General features: G+C 36.4%; 1 protein-coding gene across 3 annotated transcripts in view; it reads right to left on the bottom strand.

The window, feature by feature from the left end:
* Positions 1-26184, bottom strand: part of SUPT3H (SPT3 homolog, SAGA and STAGA complex component) — a 399531-nt gene that overhangs the window by 113216 nt on the left and 260131 nt on the right. For all 3 annotated transcript variants that reach the window (XM_040249540.1, XM_040249542.1, XM_040249539.1), the window contains exons 4-6: positions 24046-24132; positions 20437-20527; positions 15631-15770 (exon numbers count right to left, since the gene is read on the bottom strand). In XM_040249540.1, the coding sequence (XP_040105474.1) occupies positions 15631-15770; positions 20437-20527; positions 24046-24132 (318 nt within the window). The remainder of the gene's footprint in view (positions 1-15630; positions 15771-20436; positions 20528-24045; positions 24133-26184) is intronic.

The following is a 26184-nucleotide window of genomic DNA, read 5'->3' as shown; positions in this document are numbered from 1 at the left end:
AAGGTGAGGTGGGGAGAGCAGAATTTAATTAGCTGGTCAGAGAAGTCCAATAACCCTGATGGTTAGGGGGCAACAAGTTTCATAACCAGATTGCCCAAATGTTAGAGGTGAATTAAAAACACAACCAAAAACACATAGACAATATTGAAATGAATGATGACAATCCACACAATGAAAATATGACCTTAACAAAATAATATATTAAGGTTCTTCATAGGACAAAAGTAATCCTCTAGAGTTGTTTATATTGTTGCTTTCTTGGTACATTTACCATACGATGAAATAAACAATCTGATTTGTATACAATTTTTTTCTTTTAATTTTTTTGAAGTATATGGCCAATTTACAATGTTGATTTCTTCTGTAGAGCAAAGTGACACAGTTTAAAAACATGTATATACACATATACATTCCTTTCCATTATACTGTGTCACAGGATATTGAATACAGTTCCCTATGCTGTATGGTTGGACCTTGCTGTTCATAAATTTTTTATGGGGGTTCCCTGGTGGCTCAGTGGTAAAAAACCCGCCTGCCAATGCAGGAGATGTGGGTTTGACCCTGGGTCGGGAAGATACTCTGGAGAAGGATAAGGCAACCCTCTCCAGGATTCTGGCCTGGGAAATCCCATGGACAGAGACGCCTGGCAGGCTACAATGAGGCTGCAAAACAGTCAGACACGACTGAGAGACTAAAGAACAACAATACCAATTTCTAAGTAATACTCCTATTGTACCACCTCAGGTATCCTGTAAGTATAGTTAAATGAAACGTGCCTTTGCATAACCTCTTTTGCATAATGTTCTTTAGAGGACGCAGAAAAACACACAGCCCAGATGGTACTTATTTTCTATAGCACAGTATTTTAATTTCTTAAGTAGCAGGATGGATATTTTGATTAACAAACAAAAAATATAAAATCAAATCCTTTCCCATATTTTCCTCTGGAATTTAAGCAGCAGGAAACATAGTACTAAATGATGAATGACTTCTTCAACCTTCTGATGTTGATAAGTTTTGACAAACAAAACTTTAATTAACATGAGACTTATGCCGAAACACTTGTCATGGTATTAAAGTATTAACACTCATCGCATGGCTATGGCAATTCTTTGAAAATCACAGGCCACATGACAGAATATTCCTTCAATATGGAAAACAGATCTAATCACTTTCTAGAAGTATATTCTCAATTTTATCAAAGTCTCATTCACAGGTACTACTAGCTAAGTGTTTTTGGATGAATATAATACAATTACAAATTATAGATGTTTAAACAAGATAGAAATTTATTTTTCCTCACATAAGTGAATTCTGGAGACAAGTAATTCAGGCTTAACATAACCGCTTGTTGATGCTGTGGGAGCCCCAGTTACTTCCAACACTGGCTCTGACATTTTCAAGCTGTAGCTTTTTATTTTTTTCCATGCTTTAAAAGTTATTTATTTACATATTTATGCATTCAGACATTTGTACATTCATTTCCCACCACCTCATCCCTGCTTCACTGAGATATAATTGATGTATAAAATTGTGCAGGCTTTAGCTTTATCTTCATGATATAGAATAACCCCCGAAACTCCAGATAATCACATCTGGATCAAGTAATCAAACATAGGAAGATAAGAAAAGAGGTATACCCCTCTGCTCCTTCTATTTAAGAAAACCAAGAGAAGTCCAAATAGAAATTTATGCTTACATTTCACTGGCCACAGCCCAACAGTATGACCCAACCTAGCTGCAAAGTAAGAAGAGGGGTGTGGTACTCTGGATGCCAACAGCTACAAACCAGGTCCATAAAGGAGGATGGATACAGCATGGTGAGCAGCTGTCTCCATTGTGCTGGTGTACATAGTTATTACACATTTATGTGATCTATTATATTGATTTCTAGACCTGATTTTCAGCAGTCATAGTGGCCATGAATGAGCTTAAGAGTCGGTGTTCTCTCTCATCACAATACTCACCAACATTTTTTTAAAATGCAATTTATATTTTTTTAACTTCAGTGAATGCTTTCGAGGACAACATGGAGTCAAACAAATAACTATTACCTTAACTCCAAAAAGACTGAGATACTCCAGTTTAAAAAGAAATAGATTTACTTGCATTTATCTATTTGCACACGACAGCATAAAACAAGTCAAATGAAGGTGAATGACTTAACAAGGGGCTTGACAAACGATTCACTACAATGGGTGTTTCTTCAATACTTACCATTTTTAATCTACACATTCTACATGAATGTTGACTGGCAGGATAAGGACATTGCTTTTTTACCTGTCCTGTCCTAAAAATTTACTGTAATCTTAGCTACAGCCAATGAAAAGCAATCCATCTCAAACTTCATCAATGAGAGAAAAGACAACTGAAGCAGACTTGGGGGTGGGATGCAGATGGCTGAAGTGACCTTGAGAACAATGAAACTTGAAAGTAATAAAGAGATGGATATAAGCAAATGTAGGATGGATCTTAATGAAGACACTTCGCATCTTAATGAAAAACCTAAAATTGAAAAAAAAATAGTGCATACTTCTTAGGAAGCTCTCCATTTATGCACTGTTTTATTTTGATGATAAAGATATAAACAGAAAGCAAATAAGACGACATTCAAGGAGGTGTATTTGAAAAGGAATGGATAGGGTATATTATAGGGTTAATACAATTCCAATCCAATCTCTATATCCTCTAAATACTGATTTTGAGTGGTAACAGCTTTTAATCATAATCTGAAGCTCTGATATATCTTCTTATATGACCCTGAGATACGTTCTATTCCATCAGAAAAATTCTAGAGTGGCCAGAGAAGAGAATGCTGCCCCATGAATCAGAAGACCTGTATTCCAGGTCTTGTTTTGTCTCAAACACAACATGGGAATCTCCAGGTTAAGCTGCTTCATCTCACTGTGACTGACTTCTGTCTCCTCTGTATTGTGCTGATGTTCTGTGATTCTATGTGTATCCTGTACCTTAGTGAAGTCCTGAAATCTTTAGAAATACTTCAGAGCTATAGATTCTAAGATTTAAGAGATCAGACAACCTGTGCAAGTCCATACTAGAAAATAGCCTCAGTGTATTTGCAGTGATTCTAATATAGAAGAAATATCACTGGAAGAAGCCATGAGGTTCCTAACTCCTGGGAAATAGCCAGGCATTTCAAAACGGAAAACGTCTGTGAATCACTTCTCCTGCAGCACTGATACAGCTATTTACGGCATCAACTTTTGTTATGCCTCCCTTGACTCAAACAGAAGGGTAATGGATTTAGGAAACCAGCAGGTCTTCTGATATGGACAGTTGAAGAGAGACTGTGGCATTCATAACGATCTGTACTTTCATTATAGATGGAGAAAAGAAAAAGAATTCAAGGTACATTTTTTCAGGGAAGTTAAAGGTTAGGAAGATCACTACCACTATGGATTGAAATACCTCCCCCTCAAGATGCTCCTTACTGTAGTGAATTAGGTCTAATGCAAGAAACCTAAGGCGTACTCATGAAACTTGCAAAAAGTACAAACCACCATGCAATTCATGTGGAATTCATATGCCTAGTAAATTAAGGAAAAAAATAAGTACACAGCGAAAGCTATTAGTTCTTTTAAGAAAAGTATGTATAAAAGACTATAATATTCAAAGATATACACATGTTCAAGCTGGTTTTAGAAAAGGCAGAAGAACCAGAGATCAAATTGCCAACATCCAATGGATCATCGAAAAAGCAAGAGAGTTCCAAAAAAAAACATCTATTTCTGCTTTATTGACTATGCCAAAGCCTTTGACTGTGTGGATCACAAGAAACTGTGAAAAATTCTGAAAGAGATTGGAATACCAGACCACCTGACCTGCCTCTTGAGAAATCTGTATGCAGGTCAGGAAGCAACAGTTAGAACTGGACATGGAACAACAGACTGGTTCCAAATAGGAAAAGGAGTACGTCAAGGCTGTATATTGTCACCCTGCTTATTTAACTTCTATGAACAGTACATCATGAGAAACGCTGGACTGGAAGAAACACAAGCTGGAATCAAGATTGCCAGGAGAAATATCAATAACCTCAGATATGCAGATGACACCACCCTTATGGCAGAAAGTGAAGAGGAACTAAAAAGCCTCTTGATGAAAGTGAAAGAGGAGAGTGAAAAAGTTGGCTTAAAGCTCAACATTCAGAAAACGAAGATCATGGCATCCGGTCCCATCACTTCATGGGAAATAGATGGAAAAACAGTGGAAACAGTGTCAGACTTTATTTTGGGGGGCTCCAAAATCACCGCAGATGGTGACTGCAGCCATGGAATTAAAAGACACATACTCCTTGGAAGAAAAGTTATTACCAACCTAGATAGCATATTCAAAAGCAAAGACATTACTTTGCCGACTAAGGTCCGTCTAGTCAAGGCTATGGTTTTTCCAGTAGTCGTGTATGGATGTGCGAGTTGGACTGTGAAGAAGGCTGAGCGCCGAAGAATTGATGCTTTTGAACTGTGGTGTTGGAGAAGACTCTTGAGAGTCCCTTGGACTGCAAGGAGATCCAACCAGTCCATTCTGAAGGAGATCAGTCCTGGGATTTCTTTGGAAGGAATGATGCTAAAGCTGAAGCTCCAGTACTTTGGCCACCTGATGTGAAGAGTTGACTCATTGGAAAAGACTCTGATGCTGGGAGGGATTGGGGGCAGGAGGAGAAGGGGACGACCGAGGATGAGATGGCTGGATATCATCACAGACTCGATGGACATGAGTCTGAGTGAACTCCGGGAGTTGGTAATGGACAGGGAGGCCTGGTGTGCTGTGATTCATGGGGTTGCAAAGAGTCGGACACAACTGAACGACTGAACTGAACTGATACACGTGTTCTTTGAAAATAACAACAACATTTTCAAATGGGTATCTGATCACATAAACATAAATGAGCATAAAGGGAAACCCCGTGATCAAATAAATTAGTGTAGTGTGACACTTTTTCCTTGTACTAGTCTATACAGCATCGATTGTTATATTAAACTGGACACTCTATGAGAAAGGTCATTGATAATTTGATTATAAGGAAATAAAAGTGAGGCTTCAAAAACGTAGGCAAATACAATGGACATGTTTTAAACTTCCTTTAAGAAAGTTAATGTCTACTTCCCAACACTAACAAAGGCAGTAGATACCTTCTGTAGACAGGGAATGTACCTTTCCATATTCCTTAAGAGAAGCATATCCTTTACCATTAACTGAAGAAAGAATAAAATCCCTACCGAGTCCTTATTAAAAAGAAGTCAGAGTTGGTATGTCTGTGACAGTTTAAAGAGCATATTATGTGGGAAAACAAAATAAACATTTAACCTGGCCAATGAAAATGGTTTTGGCGTTTCAACATTTGGCAGACAGGTGGAATTAAATTCAAGTCAAGTATTCAGAGAAACTAATATAGTATTTAAATATTTGCTTAAGTAATATAGTATTTAAAATAACATATTTGAAGAAATGTTTTTGTTGAAATGTTTTACAGTTTTAAGTGAGGATATTTTTAAGAGAAAAGGCTTGACTGAAGAATATTTTACTTACTTTGTCATTCTGGGAACTTTAGTGGGATTTTTTATTTACTCTTTTATTAGCCATGTTCTTTTAAGTCTAAGATAACTGGAGAGTATCCCTTGTAGCTTTTAAAAGGAAATTAGATTTAGATTAAAATTATATAATCATTTTTGAAGGAAGACACTGAGAGTCTCAAAGTTGGATCTAGCGGATGTGTGTGCAGGCTAGAAATGATGAGTGGACGAGTGGAGGGCTGCCTGGAGGCAGTGAGCGTCCACGGCACTGGCTGCCTCCACTGCTGCAAGGTTGCCCTACAAGCCTCCATAGCCGAGTGGTTTACTGTGTGGCCCTGCCTTCTAGCCATGTGGCCAGCTACCTGCCTGGACACCCAAAACGAACCAGGTCAATCAGAGGCCATGTACTGAGATTTGAGATTCCTATCCCAGAGGGTTGGGTCTGCCTCTCTCCAGGTGAAAAAGCTAACTTGGGAGCACGTGCTGGCAGAGCATTACTCAGGCGGTAAAAAATGTCAATCAACTTGAAAAGAAAAACGAAGCCTGTGCAGAGAGAGAAGCAGGAGATCAGAAGCTGTGAACAGAACACTGATTTCGTTGGTACCTGCTTTGCAGTTTCCGAGGCCCAGCTATATTTCCGTTGTTGGGTGGCTTAGGAGATACAGATACTCTCATGATAAAATTTGTCGGTATGCAGAGCTCAACATTTTTCTAAACAACATATCATATGGGTTATAAGTGAATTTATAAACTTAGCTTGTCATTGCTTGCCTCTGAATGAATCCATGGTGTCTATACACTCTGTACACCAATTACAGAAAGAAGAGTGGCAACTCTTATTGACGTGTAACTCCCAGAATAACTTTGTACTGTCATCTTGAAAAAAAAAGGATCTCTTTGCTATGTGTAACCAACACTTCTTTTATTTAATAGCACAGTAAATTAATATACATCTTTAATTTACCATCAGAACATTGCCAGTAGCTTGGACATAAATTATGTAAAGTCTTAAATGTAATCATTAAGTCCTTTACTCAGTAGGGAATATGATCACCCTAAATAACCTTATAAAAAACAACTTAGGTGGAGGTGCCAAAATTTTTTACTGGCCTCTGATACCAGTAGTTTTGTTACCAGAGAAAACAAGCTGGATAAAACAGTTTCTAGAGATGCGAAGCAGTTCTACTGTACTGAAAATTTGTGAACACGTAAAACTTAACTTTTAAAACTAAAATACAAAATCCTCCAACTTAAATCCTAAAAGTGTGTTCTGAATTCAAGCTGCACCTTCTCATAGAAATATTGTTTTAAATGGTGCGTAGGTTCTGAAGTAATCTTACAAAAACCTCTTTAACCCATATGTATCTGGACTGTATCCAGTTTGTGGAAGGATCAGAAGAGGCATAATTAATTAAGAGAATTTGGTCCTTGTCCAGAATTATGCAAAATTATAAAAACACAAAGCTGACATCTTATTTTATTTCTGAAACATCAACCTCCTAGAATATCTCTCTTGAATCTTCTCTTTCCCAAAGAAATAGAACATAGCACATCACGTAATGTTCTCTACCCTTAAATTTCTCTAAAATTCAAACTACTTTACCTTTACCCCTTGCTGACCAAAAGTCTTTAAAGAGAGTCCCTTTCAGCAGATGATTAAGAGGTAAGCAATGTAATTCACATCAATATGTAAATAACCAAGTGTCCTTGGCTCTGCAAGTATTTTTAAACATTTTGAAAGAAGAAACAGTGCTCTCTCATATCAACCATGGTTTTGAAAATCGTGGATTTAAGATAACAAAGGTTCACATTTGTAAAACAAATATGATAAATCTCTTATCTTTTAAAATGTGTTATTTTTTTCAGCCATTACCTGAAATAGCCAAAGAAAAGCAAAAGTAAAGCAAATAAGCTTCTTTCCCTTGAAGCTCGGAAGGCTAGTAACCATATACAACTCAAGGAACTGCTTCCAGATCAATTTTTCCAAGGTGGAAGAAATATGACACTTTTCTGCTATTTTCCTTTTCCAGAATAGTGCTTGCACCCATGAGTTTTCCTTCCTAGCATTTTTACCTTTTAACTGTGATCTTCAGCAAGTGCTTTAGGGTCCTCATTTGCAAACAGAGGATAATAACAGAACTGACCCCAAGGGCAGACGTGAGCTGATGTCTGTGTCAAGGTTTAGAACACTGGTGTGTACTAAGTCTACACAGGATTCTGTAGTTATTATTACTCTATTTGTTTCTCTGGTATATTACATGTTTTGTCAAGGAAACAACGTATTGTGAATACCATGTCCCCACGATCTAGTACAGGAGCTGGCACACACACTCACAAATGAAATAAAAAAAATACTACTTCATTTTTAAGGGTCATAAACTGAGACATACAGATTTATGATTCCTCAGCATTTAAAAATAACCACTGAAAGAATTACGTACAAGATAACTCTGAAATTACAAATAAAAAAGAATTAATGAAAACAGGTGAGGAAGCAAAAAACTGAGGATGAATAAAAAAAGATAAAAATGCATGTGCTATGTAAATAAGGGTAATGTCATCAATTGAAAGAAATTAAGGCAAAAAATATTAATATACTGTTAAAGACAATCATACCAAACTAATTGGTTCAGAAAGACTAACATTAAAGACAGGCAAAGTTGTAACAAACTTAGGTATTCACCGGAACAAGAGACCCAGACCTGGACATGATGAAGGCTCTATCAACAAGATGTGATAGAGCATATACGGAGATGCAAGATTTCCATGCCACAAGAAATTCAACAGGAACTTAAAAGACATCTACAAATCCAAACTATTTTCTAAGTAGAAATCAGCCAATAACTAACAGAACTGTCCAGAGAATTATTTAATGGATTAGAGAAGTGAACAAGTATATGTTATTATTTGAAGATGCTAATTGTAAAATCTTATAATAGCAAATACACAAGAAGTGCATAGCATTTATTGCCAAATGTTCTGAACTGACAACTAGAGGGAATGAACCAGTGGTCATAGATGGTATCGGTCCATTTGAAAAAAAATCTGTTCATTAAAATTAAAACTGATGCTCAGTATCAGCCTGTAGACATATCTGAACACTGCAGGTAAATATTGAAGCAGTTTGGTTAGGAGAACTTCTACAGCTAGAACTGTGGAAAAGCCACTACTCTAATTTAAACAGGAACTTATTTAAACAATGAAAACTATTTGCAACTGGAAAGCACCTTAAAAGGTGTGTTGAAGAATTCCGGGTACAAAACCTTCATAAAGGTATATAGCTTTTTTTGTAATCCTATGTAAATGAGAAGAAAAGACTAATTTTATATACCTGGAAACTGCATTCTTTAAGCAGAAGAGAAAAAATTCAGGTTGTCCAAAGAATAGATTAATAATATTTGCATATATCACCTATTAATTCTCCTTATTTGCACAAATAGTTAATGAAAGTTTATAACGTTCAAGCCACTGTGCTGGGTACAGACGATATGAAAGTACAGTATGTCCATGCTCTCAAGGACCTTATTTAGTAAGTCAAACTAAGCAAAAAACAACTAGTTATAATCTATCACATACTAAAATATCAGAACTCAGATGCGGCCAGATGGAGAAAGATTAACAGAAGGGAAGAAAAGATGAGTGCCTATTTAGGGAACTGCAAGTTCAAGGGGCTCCTTAAATAGTGTGGGGTGGTGATGGCGGGTGTGTGTGTGTGTGTGTGTACGTGTGTGTACGTACGTGTGTGTGTGTATGTGTGTGTGTACACGTGTGTGTGTACGTGTGTGTGTGTACATGTGTGTTTCGGGAAGTCATATGGGTAAAGAGGAGGAGCAGGAATGGAGGGAGATGAACATGGAAAAGTTTGTTGGGGCCATATTATAAAAGAGGCATGAATAACGTGCTAGGGAGTTAAGACTCTTCTACAACGGAGTCAGGAACAGAAAAAGCCTGGCAGGATCTGATCTGGCCTTTGAACCAATCCTTAATAAACAGGAGAATTCCCAACAGCCATCCACATGCATCACTAAATATTTACAGCTTACTCCAAAATTCCTATTTCTAAATGAGGAATACAATGATCTAAGGATAAGTCTAATTGCTAACGCACCTTGATTTGCATGATTTACCATAAGGTGGTGGCAACAATAAGAACTGATCTTAAGGCAGCTCCTTAGCAAGGATGCAAATAAAGGAACAGAAGGAAATTACCTAACCACACAATCAATGATAGTCTAATTCCACTCAATAAATGATGGCATTGAAAAGACAAAACTCTTTCCACAGAATACATTTATTTTCATATTTAGAAGGACTGACTTGTTGAGATTAAACCAGTAAAGATAAATAAAAGCCAGGCTACGTAACAAAAATCTGCCCACCTACTGTGGGGAATTCGGGTGAAGGAGAAAGAATAGGGAAACATAATCTACAAAATATTCAGGACAAAAATATTTTGGTTATTACAACAGCCACAATTTGAGAACTATAAACATTAAATGTAAATTAGTGGTAAGTCCTGCGGTGTTCTTAAACTCGATGATATTTTAAAACTCTTCTCTGCCAAGGTGTTTTATAAACAAGCTAGCAGACTGATCTCTAAGGAAACCCTTGAAATGTATCTTTTTAAAAGTGAAGGATTTCATTTTCAAAAGGGTAAGGTGAAATTATTTGAGAAAGAAAATATTGATTGATTCTATTAAAAACTTAATTGGACAGTGTCATCAGAGGTGTTCGGAGGAAAATCAAGACTGAACAGTGCAGCCTACAAAGTGTACTTAACAAGACTCAACAGTGCAGTGCAGCAAAGCCGGGGAGATACGGATGGTCGGTTTGCATCACTGCTGTGCATCTTTCCCCTCCGGAAAATGATGCTCTGCTTTACTGAAGCTGAAACTTCTGGTGAGGAAGGGGGAAGTGGATAGCCATCACTGTTTCTGTATTTTACTACCAAGGCCAGATTTAAAATACATACACTGTCTCCGAAACAAAAGATACCAATGCACGTCGGATTCCAAGTCCTGATTTGGGTTAAGGGAAATATGACTACTATGAATACTGCTTCAATGCCGTCACCATGTATCTTGCTCCTTCATAGACTAGGCAGGGAAGATAATTTTTTTTTTTTCAATTTCACCCAGACATTAAATAGTAAAAAATCCTCAATGACTCTGAAGGTGGAAGATGATACTTGGAATATGATACTGAATTTTTTTTTATCATAGAGACAGTAGTTGTTTATTTGACTGATTTTGCTCTAAAATTTTTCTACAGCAAAGCTTAATCCAAGAGATTAAGCATCTTAAATGTGAGAGAATGATCAAAACACTGCTACCATCACCCAACCACTTCTGGTTTCACAGCTGGTACGTGGGGCACTCTGAGCAAAACAGAAGTCTGACTTTACCCTAGTTCACAGCTCATAGTTCACATGGATAAGAAAAGCCTGAATGAATTCTTTGAGGAACATCTGTCAAATCTGATGTATTAACCTAAAGGATGATAAGGACGTGGGTAAGAGTTAGGGAATATTCTATTGTTATAAGATTTGTAACTTACTCTTCATGTCATTGATTGAAATATGTCTTCTCCAGATGTTTTATTGCAATGAATATACAGGTCTCTACCATTCCATAATCAGTGTTAGTCCCTCAGTTGTGTCCAACTCTTTGTGACCCCATGGACTACAGCCACCAGGCTCCTCTATCCCTAGGATTCTCCAGGCAAGAATACTGGAGTGGGTTGCTGTTTTCTCCAGGGGATCTTCCTGACCCAGAGATCAAGCCCAGGTCCTGCATTGCAGGAATATTCTTTACTATCTGAGCCACGAGGGAAGCCCAATAATCAGAAGGTGTGGATAAAAAGTAGTTTGATAGAGCTGGAAATTAGTTTCAGAGTTATATATCATACCAACCTTTGGGTTCTCCTAAAGTCATGTAACACTCCCTGGTCTGCAGATTCTAGGCCAGAAAAATATACACTAAGTTACATTAATTCTGCTCTGTGCTAGCTAGAATTACCAAAGATTTTGGGGGTATTTCTATTAGTATTCCCCGAAGAACAATTTCACAGAGTATTTTTAGATTATCTGAATGAAAGTTACCTTGAAATGAATAAAAAAAGACACAGTGATGTGTTCTTTTGATGAATCTCTTTCAGAAACGAATCCTGACTATCACACTATTTTATATGTTTTAAAATGGACCCTAGTACTATTATTCTGTTTTGTGTCCTCTTCAACAAACCACACTGAAGCTAGTTGTATAAACCACTCTGAAGTTAATCACAAAATATTTCTTGAAGAAGACATGTGCTTTACTTCAGAATAAACAAAATTTCAAATAAAATAGCAAGTGAAATAGAATATACATGTCTTCATCACACAACCAATAATCTACTAAGAAGGTTCAAAATTCAAGACCAAATATAGAAATAGTCATAAAAATGCCAACCATTTATTGAGCCTGTATTCCCCTTACCAGTGTACTCAGCTAGCTTTTGATTTGCCAGTTATTACTAAAGGCCTGTGAGGGCAGAAACCATATTTTGTCTTTTTTATAGTTGTAACTTCAGGACCTAGTACAGTGAGTAACTTCAGGACCTAGTACAGTGACTGACTTACAAAAGAAGCTCAGACAAATGATGAATGAATTAAAGAGTGGAAGGACAGATGGATGGATGGTTTGCCTAAATCCAAAGAAAATGATTTCGACTCATTCTAACATGCTGTCTCTAAGGGAAAAAATCCCAGAGATTTGAGCAGAGTCAAGATTATGATGTACCTCCTCTGCCAATTCTTACACATAATGAGAGGTCCTTTATCCTTTTCAGCACCTATTCCTTCTTCTTAAAGCTGGAGGGACTCATGCTTTTACAGAGGTTAACTGTCCCCTCTTTGGAGATGGAGCATATGACTTAGGCTAAGCCAATCAGAGCATGGTCATCCTATCAGTACAATTCAGAAGGCACATGAGGTCTTATTCAGCTTTCAGTCAATTTTAAACAATCTTTAAGCTGCCTCAAATTTTATGTATTCCATTCTACTTTCTTTCTAGATTCCAGGATTAGGCCTCTGACTTAAAAACAAACAATAAACAGTCACTGAGGATTTTCAGCACCCTAAGCTGTTTAAAGGCTGCCCTTTGGTGAGCTCTGAACTTTGGTCCCCTGTTTATTTTACCTTTTTGAGGATTAGTCAGAAAGTAGAGAATTCACTCAATTTTCTTTTTAGTGTTCCTTATTTACACCTCCTTCACAAACCCTAGCAGCTCATTAGACAGGATATTTTACTTGGTTAATGTTAATGAGTAGAGCAGCAGGGTCTTAGGTGAGGCTCTTATGTGAGTCACCACAGGTCCTTTGTTAAGAAAATACAAAGCTACCTGCAGGCTTTAGTGATCCTTTCTTGGCCTTGGTTGTTAGTCACATTTAGTTGATTAGGTCTCAAAAGATTGGGATGCAAGAAACAGGATCAACAGTCAAGCACACCTGGGTCTTTCTGGCGGGGGGGCCGGGGGTGGGTAGAGGGGATCTGAAAGGTGCCTGGAGGGGAGTTGTATTTATATGTATTATGCTTATTTTTTCCCTGCTTCTCTTTCCTAGTCTCTCAAATATACTAAAGCAATTCTGAACACTGTTTAATCTACACTTGATAATTTAAGAGGGATCTTCAGAGGTCATGGGTCATAGATCTCTACTATTCATACACCAAAGTGTTGGTGATGGGGAAAGATAAATGGAGTAAGAGTTAGTTAACTTAATATGATGATGGACTAGCAAGTAGATATAAAAAATGGACATAAAAATTTAGACTTTTTTATATTTCAAATATATAATACTTAACGAAGCAAATTATGAGTAAAACACAAAGCCAAGCACACACACAAATCAGCTGAAAACAACAGGAAAGAACTCAAGTTTTTCATACGCTTCCTCAATGTTTTGAGAAAAAGCTAGGGTCCCAAGAGAGTTTTTATGTCTATAAATTTCTTTTTCTCTTCTAAATTACATTTAAATGAAACAAAAAAGAAAAAAAACAATAATAAGCTTTGTTGGTAGGTCTATACCATTTTCATACGTTCTAGGGGGAAGGTAGTAAACAAAGTTTCTACAACTGTAAGTGATGCTTAGAGGAAAATTAAATCACTGAGTGATGCCAGGACTGATTACTCTACTGCACTTTAAAAGCCAGGGATTGCAGTCTGTGAGTCCAAAGTGGTTTCATATGGACTGCCACAGTTGTGGTTTACGCTTGAAACTATAACCTGTCAAATTAGAAGCAGGCAAGGACTATGCTCTTAACGGTTCCACTTTCTACTGTCTACAGTTTTGTCTACAAGTTCAGCATTTTTTATCCAGTTTAAGTTGTGTTATTTGGATGAATAGAATCTCAAAACTACTCTTTGTTATTTTGGTTAGAGATTTTAGTTATGATTCAAGGCTTGGAGAAGCTGACAATCTTAACTTTTCTTGTATAGATGAAGCTGACTTTGACTGCAATTGTTTCTATCAACTATTGATATTTTATTATCCTGGTCACCACTATGCAATATATAATATAACTATAGGGAAGAGAAATTTAAACCGTATGAGCTCCCAAGCTTTTTCTGCCCTACATTTCCAAATATTTGATTCATTTGAACTTGTACCTTACTGACTCATCAGTTTTCCAGGCCCACAGTAGCCTGCTATTATGAGCTTACTGTTACAACATGCTCCATTTCTCTTCTTCTCCTTGATTGTGGAATGCCCTTCTGGGCAATAGACTTAGTTGACAGAGATTTTCCTGTCAAAATTGAAAGAGCTACTTGTTCAATTTCACTAATGTTTTCTGTACAGTCTTTCCTTAATAAATTTTTCTTAATGCCCATTTGTATAATGTAAAAATGTTTAAAAAATAAAGCATAAACAATATTTGCTCTCTGCGTAATGCATCATAAGTAAAACCATGCCACCAAACAATCATATCCTGTTTAGGCCATAATGACATCAGAAATATATGTTTATCATCTGCTTTGGACAACTGAGCATGTTTTTTGCCCAAGGCAAAGTTGAACTAAAATCATTTGCAGTTGCCTCAAACCAAGATAACCACACATTTCTAAGGTAATTGATACCTAAGAAGAACACTGCCTTTAGATCACAGCTCATGATCTAAGCATACTAATTCTTGAAAGAAGGCTGTTAAATTTTATAAAGCATGGATGTCTACTGGACTTCCTCCAAAATTTAACATGAAATAATTATATTTTTAGCATGCATAGAGACTATGATAAAGTCAGCACTTAGCACAATCTTTCAGAACTCTGGAATTACCTCTCTTGCCCAATTTAAAGAGAAGGGGAAAAATGGAGGTGTTTTTTTTTTTTTTTTAAGAAAAAACATGTAAAAGCATTATAAGAATAAGAATGATAAGAATAATGCCTTATATATTGAAAGGCACTCAAATGAAATCAGTCACTACTTTTGTTTTTCCAAAGTATAATATTTAAGGAAACAATTTTATGAATAAATAGCTAGGGTAAATAGAAGGCATACAATTTTTCTTATCCATTGTTAAAACATGCCCAGGGAATCCAAGCACTTGTCACTGACATTGTTTTACAGCAATATAAAGCATGTAATTGCCCTGGATACTACCTAAGCCTGTGAGGCCAACCATAGCCTGCAACTACAGGCTGGAAAATATAGCTCTTCATACCATATGTCAACACAAAAGCAGTAAGAATTAGTTTTGCCCACAAAGATAACTGGATGGTTTGGTACAAAAACTAAGTAAATTATTTAATTATAAACTAGCTTTTATGGAAGAAAATAATATCAGTAAAAGTACAATCCAGAAGGAAGCTTAGGGAAATCTACTCATATTCAAAGGCGGAAACAAAGAAACAGGGGACTGAAGCTGTTTCCCAAAGTCAGCTATGAAGGCAGAGTTTGACATCCTTCCCAGGACTACTTCACTGCACAATGGTGCTTCAGACATGAAACCACTGATTTGGACAATTCAGACAAACATTTAAAGGACATAAGAATAGAATAATCCAATATTATACACATTGCAATGGTTCTTCTATTACTCTAACAAGGGAAGCATGTACTATACCTCCATTCTTTCTTGTTTAACTTCATCAATTTCATCATCTTCAAACATTGCCAAGAGTTCTCCTGTTTGGTCAATAGAGTTGAGAAAGTCTTCAGCAATTTTTTGTCTTTTGTTTACATTATTGCTGCCACTCAATTTGTCTTCATGAAGATAAAGGAAGGAAAAACAAAATATTCTTAAATAGGTTTACATCAGTCCTAACTACTGTTAAGTATGGAATACTGCATATAAAATTCAAAATTGGAATTCTCTCAAAATAATCTTCCAAAGGAGAACCCTTGTATCCAAAAAAAAGCATAATGTCTTACAGAATTGAATCACCTACTTATGTCATGAATAAGACAATTGCTACAGTGAGTATTTATAGATTGATTAAAATTTCTTACCAAAAAAAAAAAAGAAGGGCTATCAGATTTGGAAAAAGAATCCTGCTATGGCAAGCCCAATTGAGAAAATAAAAACAAAGACATAAATACAAAGCATTAGGATTGCAACTTGAAATTAAAAGAAAAAAATACTAGGTACATTACTATGACAATCTATGTAAAATCTATGGAATGAGATTTTACTCTTTTTCTCATAAGAGATAAAACTATCATACTTACTTAAAAGCAAAACAAAACTCTAAGAAGGTTACTACAAAAAGTCAGGAAGGAATGTAACATACAATACGTAATTAGTACAGTTTAATACACAAAAGTATCAGTGTGACTTAGTAAGAACTGGATTATTTTTTAATGTGACAAATTACATACTCATATACCAAATAAAGACAACCCTAACATTTTAGAGAAGAAAAACTGTCATTCCCTGCTCCAACACAACTTCGTTATCACCCACCTCATTTATGTTGCTATTATCAAATATACTACGTCTGTATGCTACAGACTCGACAGTACAATTATTTTCATCAATACAATTGCTAACACAGTCATATTTTCTGTTTACCTACATAATTACATTTATAGATACCCTCTGGGGTGTGTGTGTGTATGCATGTGGATTTAATTTCTACTTGTTTCTATTAATATAATTTCTATTTCTTAATTGGTATTCTCTATTTTGTGAGACACTGTAACCATACCTTTCTTTTGTTATATTTACATATGGTTTCCTTAAGTCTTTTGAATATATTTATCAGTTCAGTTCAGTCGCTCAGTCATGTCTGACTCTTTGCGACTCCATGGACTGCAGCATGCCAGGCTTCCCTGTCCATCACCAATTCCCGGAGCTTACTCAAACTCATGTCCATCGAGTTGCTGATGCCATCCAACCATCTCATCCTTTGATGTCCCCTTCTCCTCCTGCCTTCAATCTTTCCCAGCATCAGGGTCTTTTCTAATAAGTCAGTTCCTTGCATCAGGTGGCCAAAGTATTGGAGTTTTTTATACTCCAAAATATTGAATGTATTTATAATAGCTATTTAAAGTTTTCATCCGTGAAGCCCAACATCTGGACCTCCTCAAAGGCACTTTGTCTTATCTGCTTTTTCTTGTCCTTTTTATGGATCAAATATATCTGTTTTTTTGCATGTCTAGTATTTTGTTGTTGTTGTTGATGAAAAATGGATATTTTAGGAAATATACCAGAGCAACTCTAGATAATAATTCCCTTTCCATCCTGGGGCTTGTTGTCATCATTTGCTTGTTTTTTGTTTGTTTGTTTGTTTAGTGACTTGGCTGGACTAGTTCAAATAAGTCTCTTTCCCTCTCAGTGTGTAGCCTTCAGTGTTGCTCTTCAGATAGCACAGCCTTGAGCATGTGAAGAGCTTACTCCACCACCAGGAATGATTGTGGTTTTTAAGTTAGGTTCTCTTTTGCTGTCACTTTTCTCTCCATTAAATTTCTGGCTGGTCTGAGTCTATTTGTATCATACACAGCTGTTAGCTTCCACTAACTGCTGGCTGAGAGTTCTGCTGTTTCAATAATACTATTGAGCACAAATTGCTCCACAGACTCATCTAAATAATTTGGGTCACTCTGCAGAGTCAAGGTTGACCAGCCTGTAAGTTTTGCTCTGACCCCAGGAGGGGATCTTCTTAGCTACTGCTCTTCTTAGCTACTGCTTTCTTTTGTTAAAACTTTAAGCTGGTGCACTGTTTTCTGTGTTGTTATTAGTATTAGAGTGACCAGCTTCCCCTTATTGGTTCACCACCAGGATCTCCATTGTTTTAAAACACTCTTAGTCAAGAACTTCCAAATGCTCTTTTCCAAAGAGTCAGTCCCTGCAGGAAGAGCTGTAGAGCTCTCTGCTATTAAGGCTCTCTCTTACTGGCTGAATCTCTGCACTTCTGTACTAGAGCTGGAGTTGGGAAGAGCAATCCAAGAAAGCCTGTCCTGGATCTAAGAGGGGGGATCTTGTTAGAGATTCAGACTCCTGTCTTCAAGGCTTGTCTCTTCTGGTGTGAAGCTTTACTCCCTGTGAGCAAGTCAAGATGTGAAGAAGGCAATGGCAACCCACTCCAGTACTCTTGCCTGGAAAATCCCATGGACAGAGAAGCCTAGTAGGCTGCAGTCCCTGGGGTCGCTGCGAGTTGGGCACGACTGAGCGGCTTCACTTTCACTTTTCACTTTCATGCATTGGAGAAGGAAATGGCAACCCACTCCAGTGTTCTTGCCTGGAGAATCCCAGGGACGGGGGAGCCTGGTGGACTGCCGTCTATGGGGTTGCACAGAGTTGGACATGACTGAAGAGACTTAGCAGCAGCAGCAGCAAGTCAAGATGGGGCAACCTGAGAGCTTCCCTATTACTAGAGGATGAGTGACAGTCACAGTCCTTGTAGCTGTGCTTGCCTAGCATTGAAGTTCTGCAACACAGAGCTGAAGAAGACAAGAGATGCTGACCTCCTGCCCTTCCTGGGGTGAAACTGTCACCCTAGATTAGGGGGTAGAGAAGCAGGGGCCCAGTGTTCTTGGACACATGTATCCAGAGTAAAGCTTGTATCACTTTGAGCTGGGGCACCAGGGTAGGAAGGGAGGAGAGAGGTGATGAGAGTAGACTGTGGCTCAAAGGCAACAGATTCTCACTGTTCTTAATGAGATTTAGTAGACTGTTTCTGAATATGTTTCTCCATTTGCTGTCTGCCCTTAAGAACAGTTACTAGAGATTTTATTTTTTATTTTAAACTATTATTTTTCTTAATTCTCATGAGTTAAACGTGTTTCTCTGGGCAAAGAGTCTACCACAGTCCTTACATGGCCATTCCAGAAGACCCACTTCAGTATTAAATGTATTTTACCTGAGTATTTTATTTTATAAATTGTATCAACTACAGTGTACCCTTGAAGAACACAAGTTTGAAACACATGTATCCACTTAAACCTGGATTTTTTTTTTCACTAAATGCATACTATATGACTCTATGTGGTTGGAGAATATGGGGACACAGAACAGTGTGTATGAGGGCCAATTGTAAAGTTTTTGGCAAATTTAACTGTAGAGACAGCTGGCACCCCTAACCATGTTGCTCAAGGGTCAACTGTATTTTAGAAGTTTATGTAAAGCACACGAAATTAGAAAATTTAAATGATAAAGTAGAGAGGTTTGAAATAAATTGAGGAGAGGGCATCAAAATGACCTATGACAGTGTGAGTAAAACTGAATACTAGTCTGAGCTTCTCGGTGTTCAAAGCATCATATTAACAGCCATCATTGATTCAGTGGCAGGAGTGTATCACGTGCTTTTCATACATCATATTGAACTGTAATGGCCAGTAATATAATTTCTGACTTTCAAATGAGAAAAGTGACCCTCAATGATGCTTCTAGAAGGAAAGCAGAGAACCGGGATTAATAGGAATTTAGGTCTGTTTGCTCCAAGTCTGTGTTTTTTATGTTCACCACAAATGAAAGCATTTAAATTCATTTGGAGAACTATTTTGCAGGAGTTAAATTGTACGAGAACTGTAGGAATATGAAATAGACAATACTGATTAAATGTTTGATCAGCATTTTTTTTTTTTTTGACACAGCTATTACTCTTGCAAATCTGTTAAGGATTAATGAAAGTAACTGGTACTCTTTCAAAGTCAGTTAACTCTTTAGTTGGTTCTGAGCAACTTTCTGGAATTGTCCTTAATACAGTAGAGTTTGTTTAGCTACTTTATCACTAGCAAAGGATACCACTATACAGTGTCCATATTCAATACAAAGTAGATGTGTTATTTCTAAAACCACAAACATTTATTTTGATTAGTAAGTATTATTTAGTAATTATCTGTTTTCAGCTTAATCAGTATTTGATTTTTGCAACATAAATATTTTTTCTAAATATCCTAAAACAGGGAATTAACTTGGAAAATCAGCTAAGGAAAAATTCCCACTCTGTGTCAGATTTCTGGTTAGATTTCAAACAGCCCAGAAATAATACATTAAAATGATGTGACTTTACAGTATAAAATATATCAGATACTTTCTATAATAAATTAACAAAAAAACATATGTGTCAATTTCAAAGATATATTACAGTAGTTCAGGCTCCCTACATTCACAACAGAAAAATTATATTTGCTAAAATTAATTATGTTTTAAATCGGCACAATTTTGTCAGTTTCATGATATTCTGAAGTAAAGCAGGTTATTTTATTAAAAGAAGAATTAAAATAACAGATTACTCTGAAGTCACACAATTGGAAAATCACAAGATTTAAGTACGACTATATAAATATTTGGACAGTTACTAAACCACATATTTAACAGAAGGACATACATTGAACTCTGATGGGAGTTATCTACGTTGACTCTGTATAAATGTGTCATCGGCATACAGGTGTCACATAAGTTTTAGTTTAGTGCTTTTTAAGTTACCTTCCAGAAGATCATCCTCGTCAATGCCTTTGACAATCTTTGATTTGTAGTCTCGGAAAAACATGTATTTTAGCAGTCTTCTAAGTTTTTTCTATTAAAAATATGAAATAAGTAAAGAAGAAACCTTACACATACGTTCATTTTAATGATTAAAAACTACAGTGGTAACTAAATCCCCCTTCATGGATCACAGCCTTGTCATGGTGAAAGGGCTTGTGTAACTCAATGAAGCCATGCCATGTAGGGCTATATAAGATGTAGAGGTCACAGTGGAGAGTTCTGACAAAACGTGGTCCACTGGAGGAGGCAACAGCAACCCATTCCAGTATTCTTGCCAAAAGAACCCCATGAACAGTATGAAAAGGCAAAGAGATACGACACCGGGAGATGAGCCTCACAGGTCGGAAGGTATCCAATATGCTACAGAGGAGGAACGAAGGGCAATTACTAATAGTTCCAGAAAGAATGAAGCAGCTGGGCCAAAGTGGAAATGACGTTCAGCTGTGGATGTGTCTGGGGGTGAAAGTGAAATCCGATGCTATAAAGAAAAGCATGGCATGGCATAGCGTGCTGCAGTTGATGGGGTTGCAAAGAGTCAGACACAACTTAGTGAATCAACAGCAAAAAGAACAGTGATAACTAAATAGAATAAACTTGAACCCCAGGACCACTGGAAAAATATAGCAATTCTCAGCATAGTACTATGAATACAAAATTTAGTCATCAAATTCAACATAAAAGCTACAACACAAGCATTTTTAAAAGCACATTTGATTTGAAAGTATTCAAATACTCCAGAATCACAATTAATTTTGTTTTTTGTTTCTTTTTGGTTAAATTCCTTCTGAAGATTGCGATAAATATCACACTCTCTCCACAGTAAGCTGACAATACTGTCTTTGTGGAATTTTGTACACCTTCAAGACCAAATTTCATTTTTTAAAATGATTTATAAACACCTATACAAAAGTTTGCAACAACTGTTTTAAGAAGTCAAGCACTTTCCTTTTTTATTTTTTTTTAATTCCCTGAGAATCTTTTATTTAGAAGAGATGGCTTATGTTTTATATTTCTGGAAAACATCCTGTAATCTGAGAAACGTATTTTTTATGAAACTCAAAGCTGATGAATGATAGTTGAGGCTTTTTTAGGTTTATTAGAAGACTACAATACCGCTTAACTTTAAAAGTAACTGATGTGTGCGCTCAGTCGTGTCTGACTATTTGCGACCCCATGGACTGTAGCCTGCCAGGCTCCTCTATCCATGGGATTTTCCAGGCAAGAACACAGAACTGGTTGCCAGTTGTATGCTTACACTTAGAGTAGATGATTACTGGGTTCTAGTCTTCAGGTTTAAGATTTCTAATGACAGCTGAAACATATTTTACAAAGCTCTTTTACATGCATTTTATTTGATATTTTTGATAGCCCTGAGATACAGACAAACATTATCATCTTTTTTTATATATAGGGAAACTGAGGTTCAAGATAGTCTCACAATTAGAGCCAAGCAGGGCCAGAAGGAACACATAACCTTTGAACCTCAGTCTCCTTATTTACAAGGTAAGTAAAGTACTTACCTTAGAGGAATATTGTGAGAAATAAATCAGAAAACGAGTGAAGCTGTCTAGTGCAGTATGTAAAATACAGTGGGCAGTCAACAACTTCTACTTGAATACAAACTGGAATTATTAAGAGAAAAAAACATATACCTGGATCCAGGTCTTTGCTATCCTTCCTTTCTCTTTGCTCTGATTCCATTCAGTACTTTAGATTTGATTCTGTCTTATATTACAGTTGTGTAAACTACTTTAAATTCTGTTTGGAACATGTCAGCATATAAAGATTATTATTTTGAGGAGAAAGATGAGAACACTGGCAACTGTCATATTACAGCTATGTTCCTGGTTGTTTAAAAGATTCTGATTAAGAGTCCTTCTGGCCAGTAGAAGGGCTTTGACAATCGGTATATGTTCCTGAAGGGTCCACAGGATTTAAAACGTTGACTCCTCCAAGAGGTAGGAAAAAGTGTCGACGTGGACTACTTTTTGTGCTGGCCTGATTACCTCTGTTGATGAAAAAGAAAAACCTACTGGAGGTATTCTGCAAAGGACTGATGCTAACTCCACCATTACCCAGCTGTCTTCATAAAGAACTTGGCTCATGGTCCCCGCTTCTCCAAGGGCACATTCAGGCTCCTTCCTCTCAGCACCACTGGCTGTCTGGTGCCTACTTCTATGTCTTCCTAATGAAGTCACTAGCTCCTGAATAGCCTTACTCTTCACTATCTCGCTAAAACCTTCCTTCCTATTCACTTCCAGAGCCATCATACTAATCATGGTTTGCCTTGATTACTAAGCCTGCACCTTGGCTAGTTCCATTCTAATATAATTGCATGAGTTTCAACCTAGGCAGAAAACCTCCATTTCACCACATTTTACAGACTCTCCATCTTATCACACAACCTTAAAATACTGTGAGTCTCAAAATGCTTCTTCAACTCAATGATACAGATTTCTTAAACCAGATTATAGCTTCTTGATAGTAAAGACATTTCTTTTCTCTTTATAGTCCTCATACCACGTAAGAGTCAATGAACTAAAAATTCATAAAATTTCATGGTAGACTGGTGGAGGTGCAGTTTGTATATCCCACTGCATAAAGAAGAGAAAATCCTTCATTCAGTCAATCTTCAGTCAATCAGAAGGAAAGGTTTTTATGAATACAAAGTAATGGGTATCAGAAAGGTATGTTCACAGGGTATCCTGAAGGTCAGATGGGATGCCTTCTGATAAAAACCTGAGCCACAAACATACAAAGATGGTGCAAGGAAAATCGGTAAGTGTAATTAAAAGACCAGGGGAAAACAATGGAGAAATGAAAGATGGAGCATTAGGAACTAAGCCCTGGGTGCTCATCTGGGTTAGCAGCTACCATAACATGCTGTGGTTCGTTTCTCCACATGTAATGATCTTTTAGATGAAAACTACTAAAAACATGCAAAAAGTCACAAATGTTTTCAACTAGCTACTCATGGAAGACAGTTATGACAAAATTATATGCTTGAATAGTTTAATATCAGATTCAAAGATAGATCTCTAGCAAATAAAAAAAAACCTAAGTAATAGAGTATATATTTTATGCTATTGCAATATTCATCTTGATTGATTTGCCTTTTCCTATTAACCAGTGTCACAGAAAAAACTTTGTATTTCAAGTGAAAAACTGCTCTATGAACATCTACAATCCTGTATAAAATTAGAAAAATAAATATGTCATTTAGTTATATCCCAGTTACCAGAACAAAGTACCCAGTCAAGATCTAGTGAATTTTATGTAGCAATGAAAATGTCTAAATAGATATGTTAAGGATAAGTGAGAATTAGTTGTCAGCAGTTTTACATAAGTGCTCTTGTCCATGTAAAAATAAAAATTAAAAAAATCAATTCTGTTGTAGTAAACCATCTTGTGCAAACTATGAGGACCCAAACATGAGTTCAACACTTATGATTCCAATATGAAAGCCATATAACAAGGGTAGCTTCCTTACATAACTGTAATTAAACACAAAGTATGGCATTTCAATACAGTGAAATTCTTTTACATTACCTTATCCTTGCGCATCAGAAACAGAAGATCTTCAGCAGAGATTACTCTTGCTCCCCGAAGCTGAGAAACTTCAGCAGCTTGCTGTAACTAACAACAAAGGAAATTTTTCTTAATAATCTAAATTAAATATACTACAGTCATGATGTCTCAAGAGAGATAAATACACTAAGAGTTAAAAATCTTTGGGGATCACTCAGCAATCACATTACTGCTTTAAAAAGCAAAATGTCTTATGTTTAAAGGTATAAAAAAATGCAATTAACTTATATGCCCACCTGTAACTGATACAATAAACAGAAATTCTTGATTTCTTTCATGCAAAAGAAAAATCAAGTGCAGCTTCCAGAAATGCATTAATGCACCTGAAAATAATTTTAGGAAATTTTATCCTCATATCCATGTGAGCAATGGTTTTGCTCAGTATCACTAGTTGAATAACGATATTATTAATCTGAGCTCCCATGCTGGTATGATTTGAAATAGGCCCATTCAGAACTTTAAAAGATCAACAAAAACAGTAGCTGTTTCTAATATCCAAAGGAAAAAAAAATAGTTTTAGTTTTGGCAAGTCTTCAGTGGGCAAAGGATTCAGTCCATAAATCATAATACTGGACTGCATTAATTTCTTTCCACACTAATCATATACACACAAAAAGTTAACTGTATCTGGAATGCACAACACAAAACACTGCATGAAAAGTTAGATTCCCCCTGAAATGTTCATCTGGGCCCTTCTATCTACAAAGTTGAGAGTTTTCTGGAATTCAGAAGTCCCAGAAACACAATCTTACTTGAAAATGACCTGGAAAATAAAAGAATGTGAAAAATGATAGTTCTATTTTTTTGGCACAGGCAAAACCAGTTTCTTATTTTGATTAGTTAGGAGGAATATAAAATACATCCAGCTGAAAAAAATAAAGATGCTGGAGAAAACAGTACAAAAATATGCCTGTAACTTCTTCCAAATTTGATCAACGGTGATTGCAGCAAACCAACTCTATCCAATATTATAAAAATATTTACATACAAAAGCTGTTCCTGAATGCATCCTTCTTTGAAAGGAATAAATCTAACACATATTCCTAAGAACTAATCTTTAAAAGTGACACACTGTTATCTTAACAATTACAAAGAAATCAAATAGTGCATTTGTACTAAAGAAATTCTGGATGTTCAAGCAATTTTGCTAAGTAAGCTTCCAACCTCGTCTAAATACACAGACTATGAAACAGACTATAAACTCCCTATGTGTCAGCCTTACCGCTGAATTTCCTGGATACTGGTGGTTGGTATATAAACATAATTCTACCTAAATATAGAAATTTAAATTTAACTGTGAACCATTTAAAAAGAAATCTTGGGGGAAAGGTTTTTAAAAAGATGATATATCTGCCCAGAAAGAAACTAAGTTTTCAGTAGGAAAAATGTGAACATAGTTTTCTAAAAATTGGAAGAATGTCAGGGAAATAAGTGTGCATGTGTTTTTTTCAAACAAAAACATTTCTGTCACAGCATAAAACACACACAATCAATGTGGAGCAGAATATGGACTCAGTATCCATTTGTCTGGACACATACAGAGAACTGGAAGGCCACACTATCAGGTAACATTTTTATTTTCTCAGACGAAAGATGGTATTGATTTGAGAACTTGAAAATACTACACAGATACAAGCAATTTTTTCTCATGTTAAGGAAAGATCAGGATAAGTATACATCCCTAAGTAGTCTTCCCAATAAATCAACTGTTTATCTACTCTACATATAAATAATCTGTATTTATAACACTCTCCAAAATGTTAGTTTAAAAACACACTCAACTAGGGAAAATAAAAAGAAAATGGAAAATAAAGACTTAGAAGAGTCAGCCATTTTAAACATCCTTTCAAAACCAGTACACAACTATCTTGGGATCTGGAATTTATGTCTCGGTTATGTTGTCATAATTAGCAGGAAAACTTTATCTTTAGGTGTTGTCTACCTTATTTACTTATTTCCCTCATCTAACCTGTATCCTCACTAGCACAGGCACTGCTGGGCACCTAAACTAGTATCTTCACTAGCACTGGCTCTGCTGGTCACCTAAACTAGTATCCTCACTAGCACTTCCTCTGCTGGTCACCTAACCTAGCATCCTCA

This window comes from Oryx dammah, unplaced genomic scaffold (genome assembly GCF_014754425.2).
Source record: "Oryx dammah isolate SB20612 unplaced genomic scaffold, SCBI_Odam_1.1 HiC_scaffold_11, whole genome shotgun sequence".
NCBI lineage: Eukaryota > Metazoa > Chordata > Mammalia > Artiodactyla > Bovidae > Oryx > Oryx dammah.
This window is presented reverse-complemented; position numbering and strand designations above follow the sequence as displayed.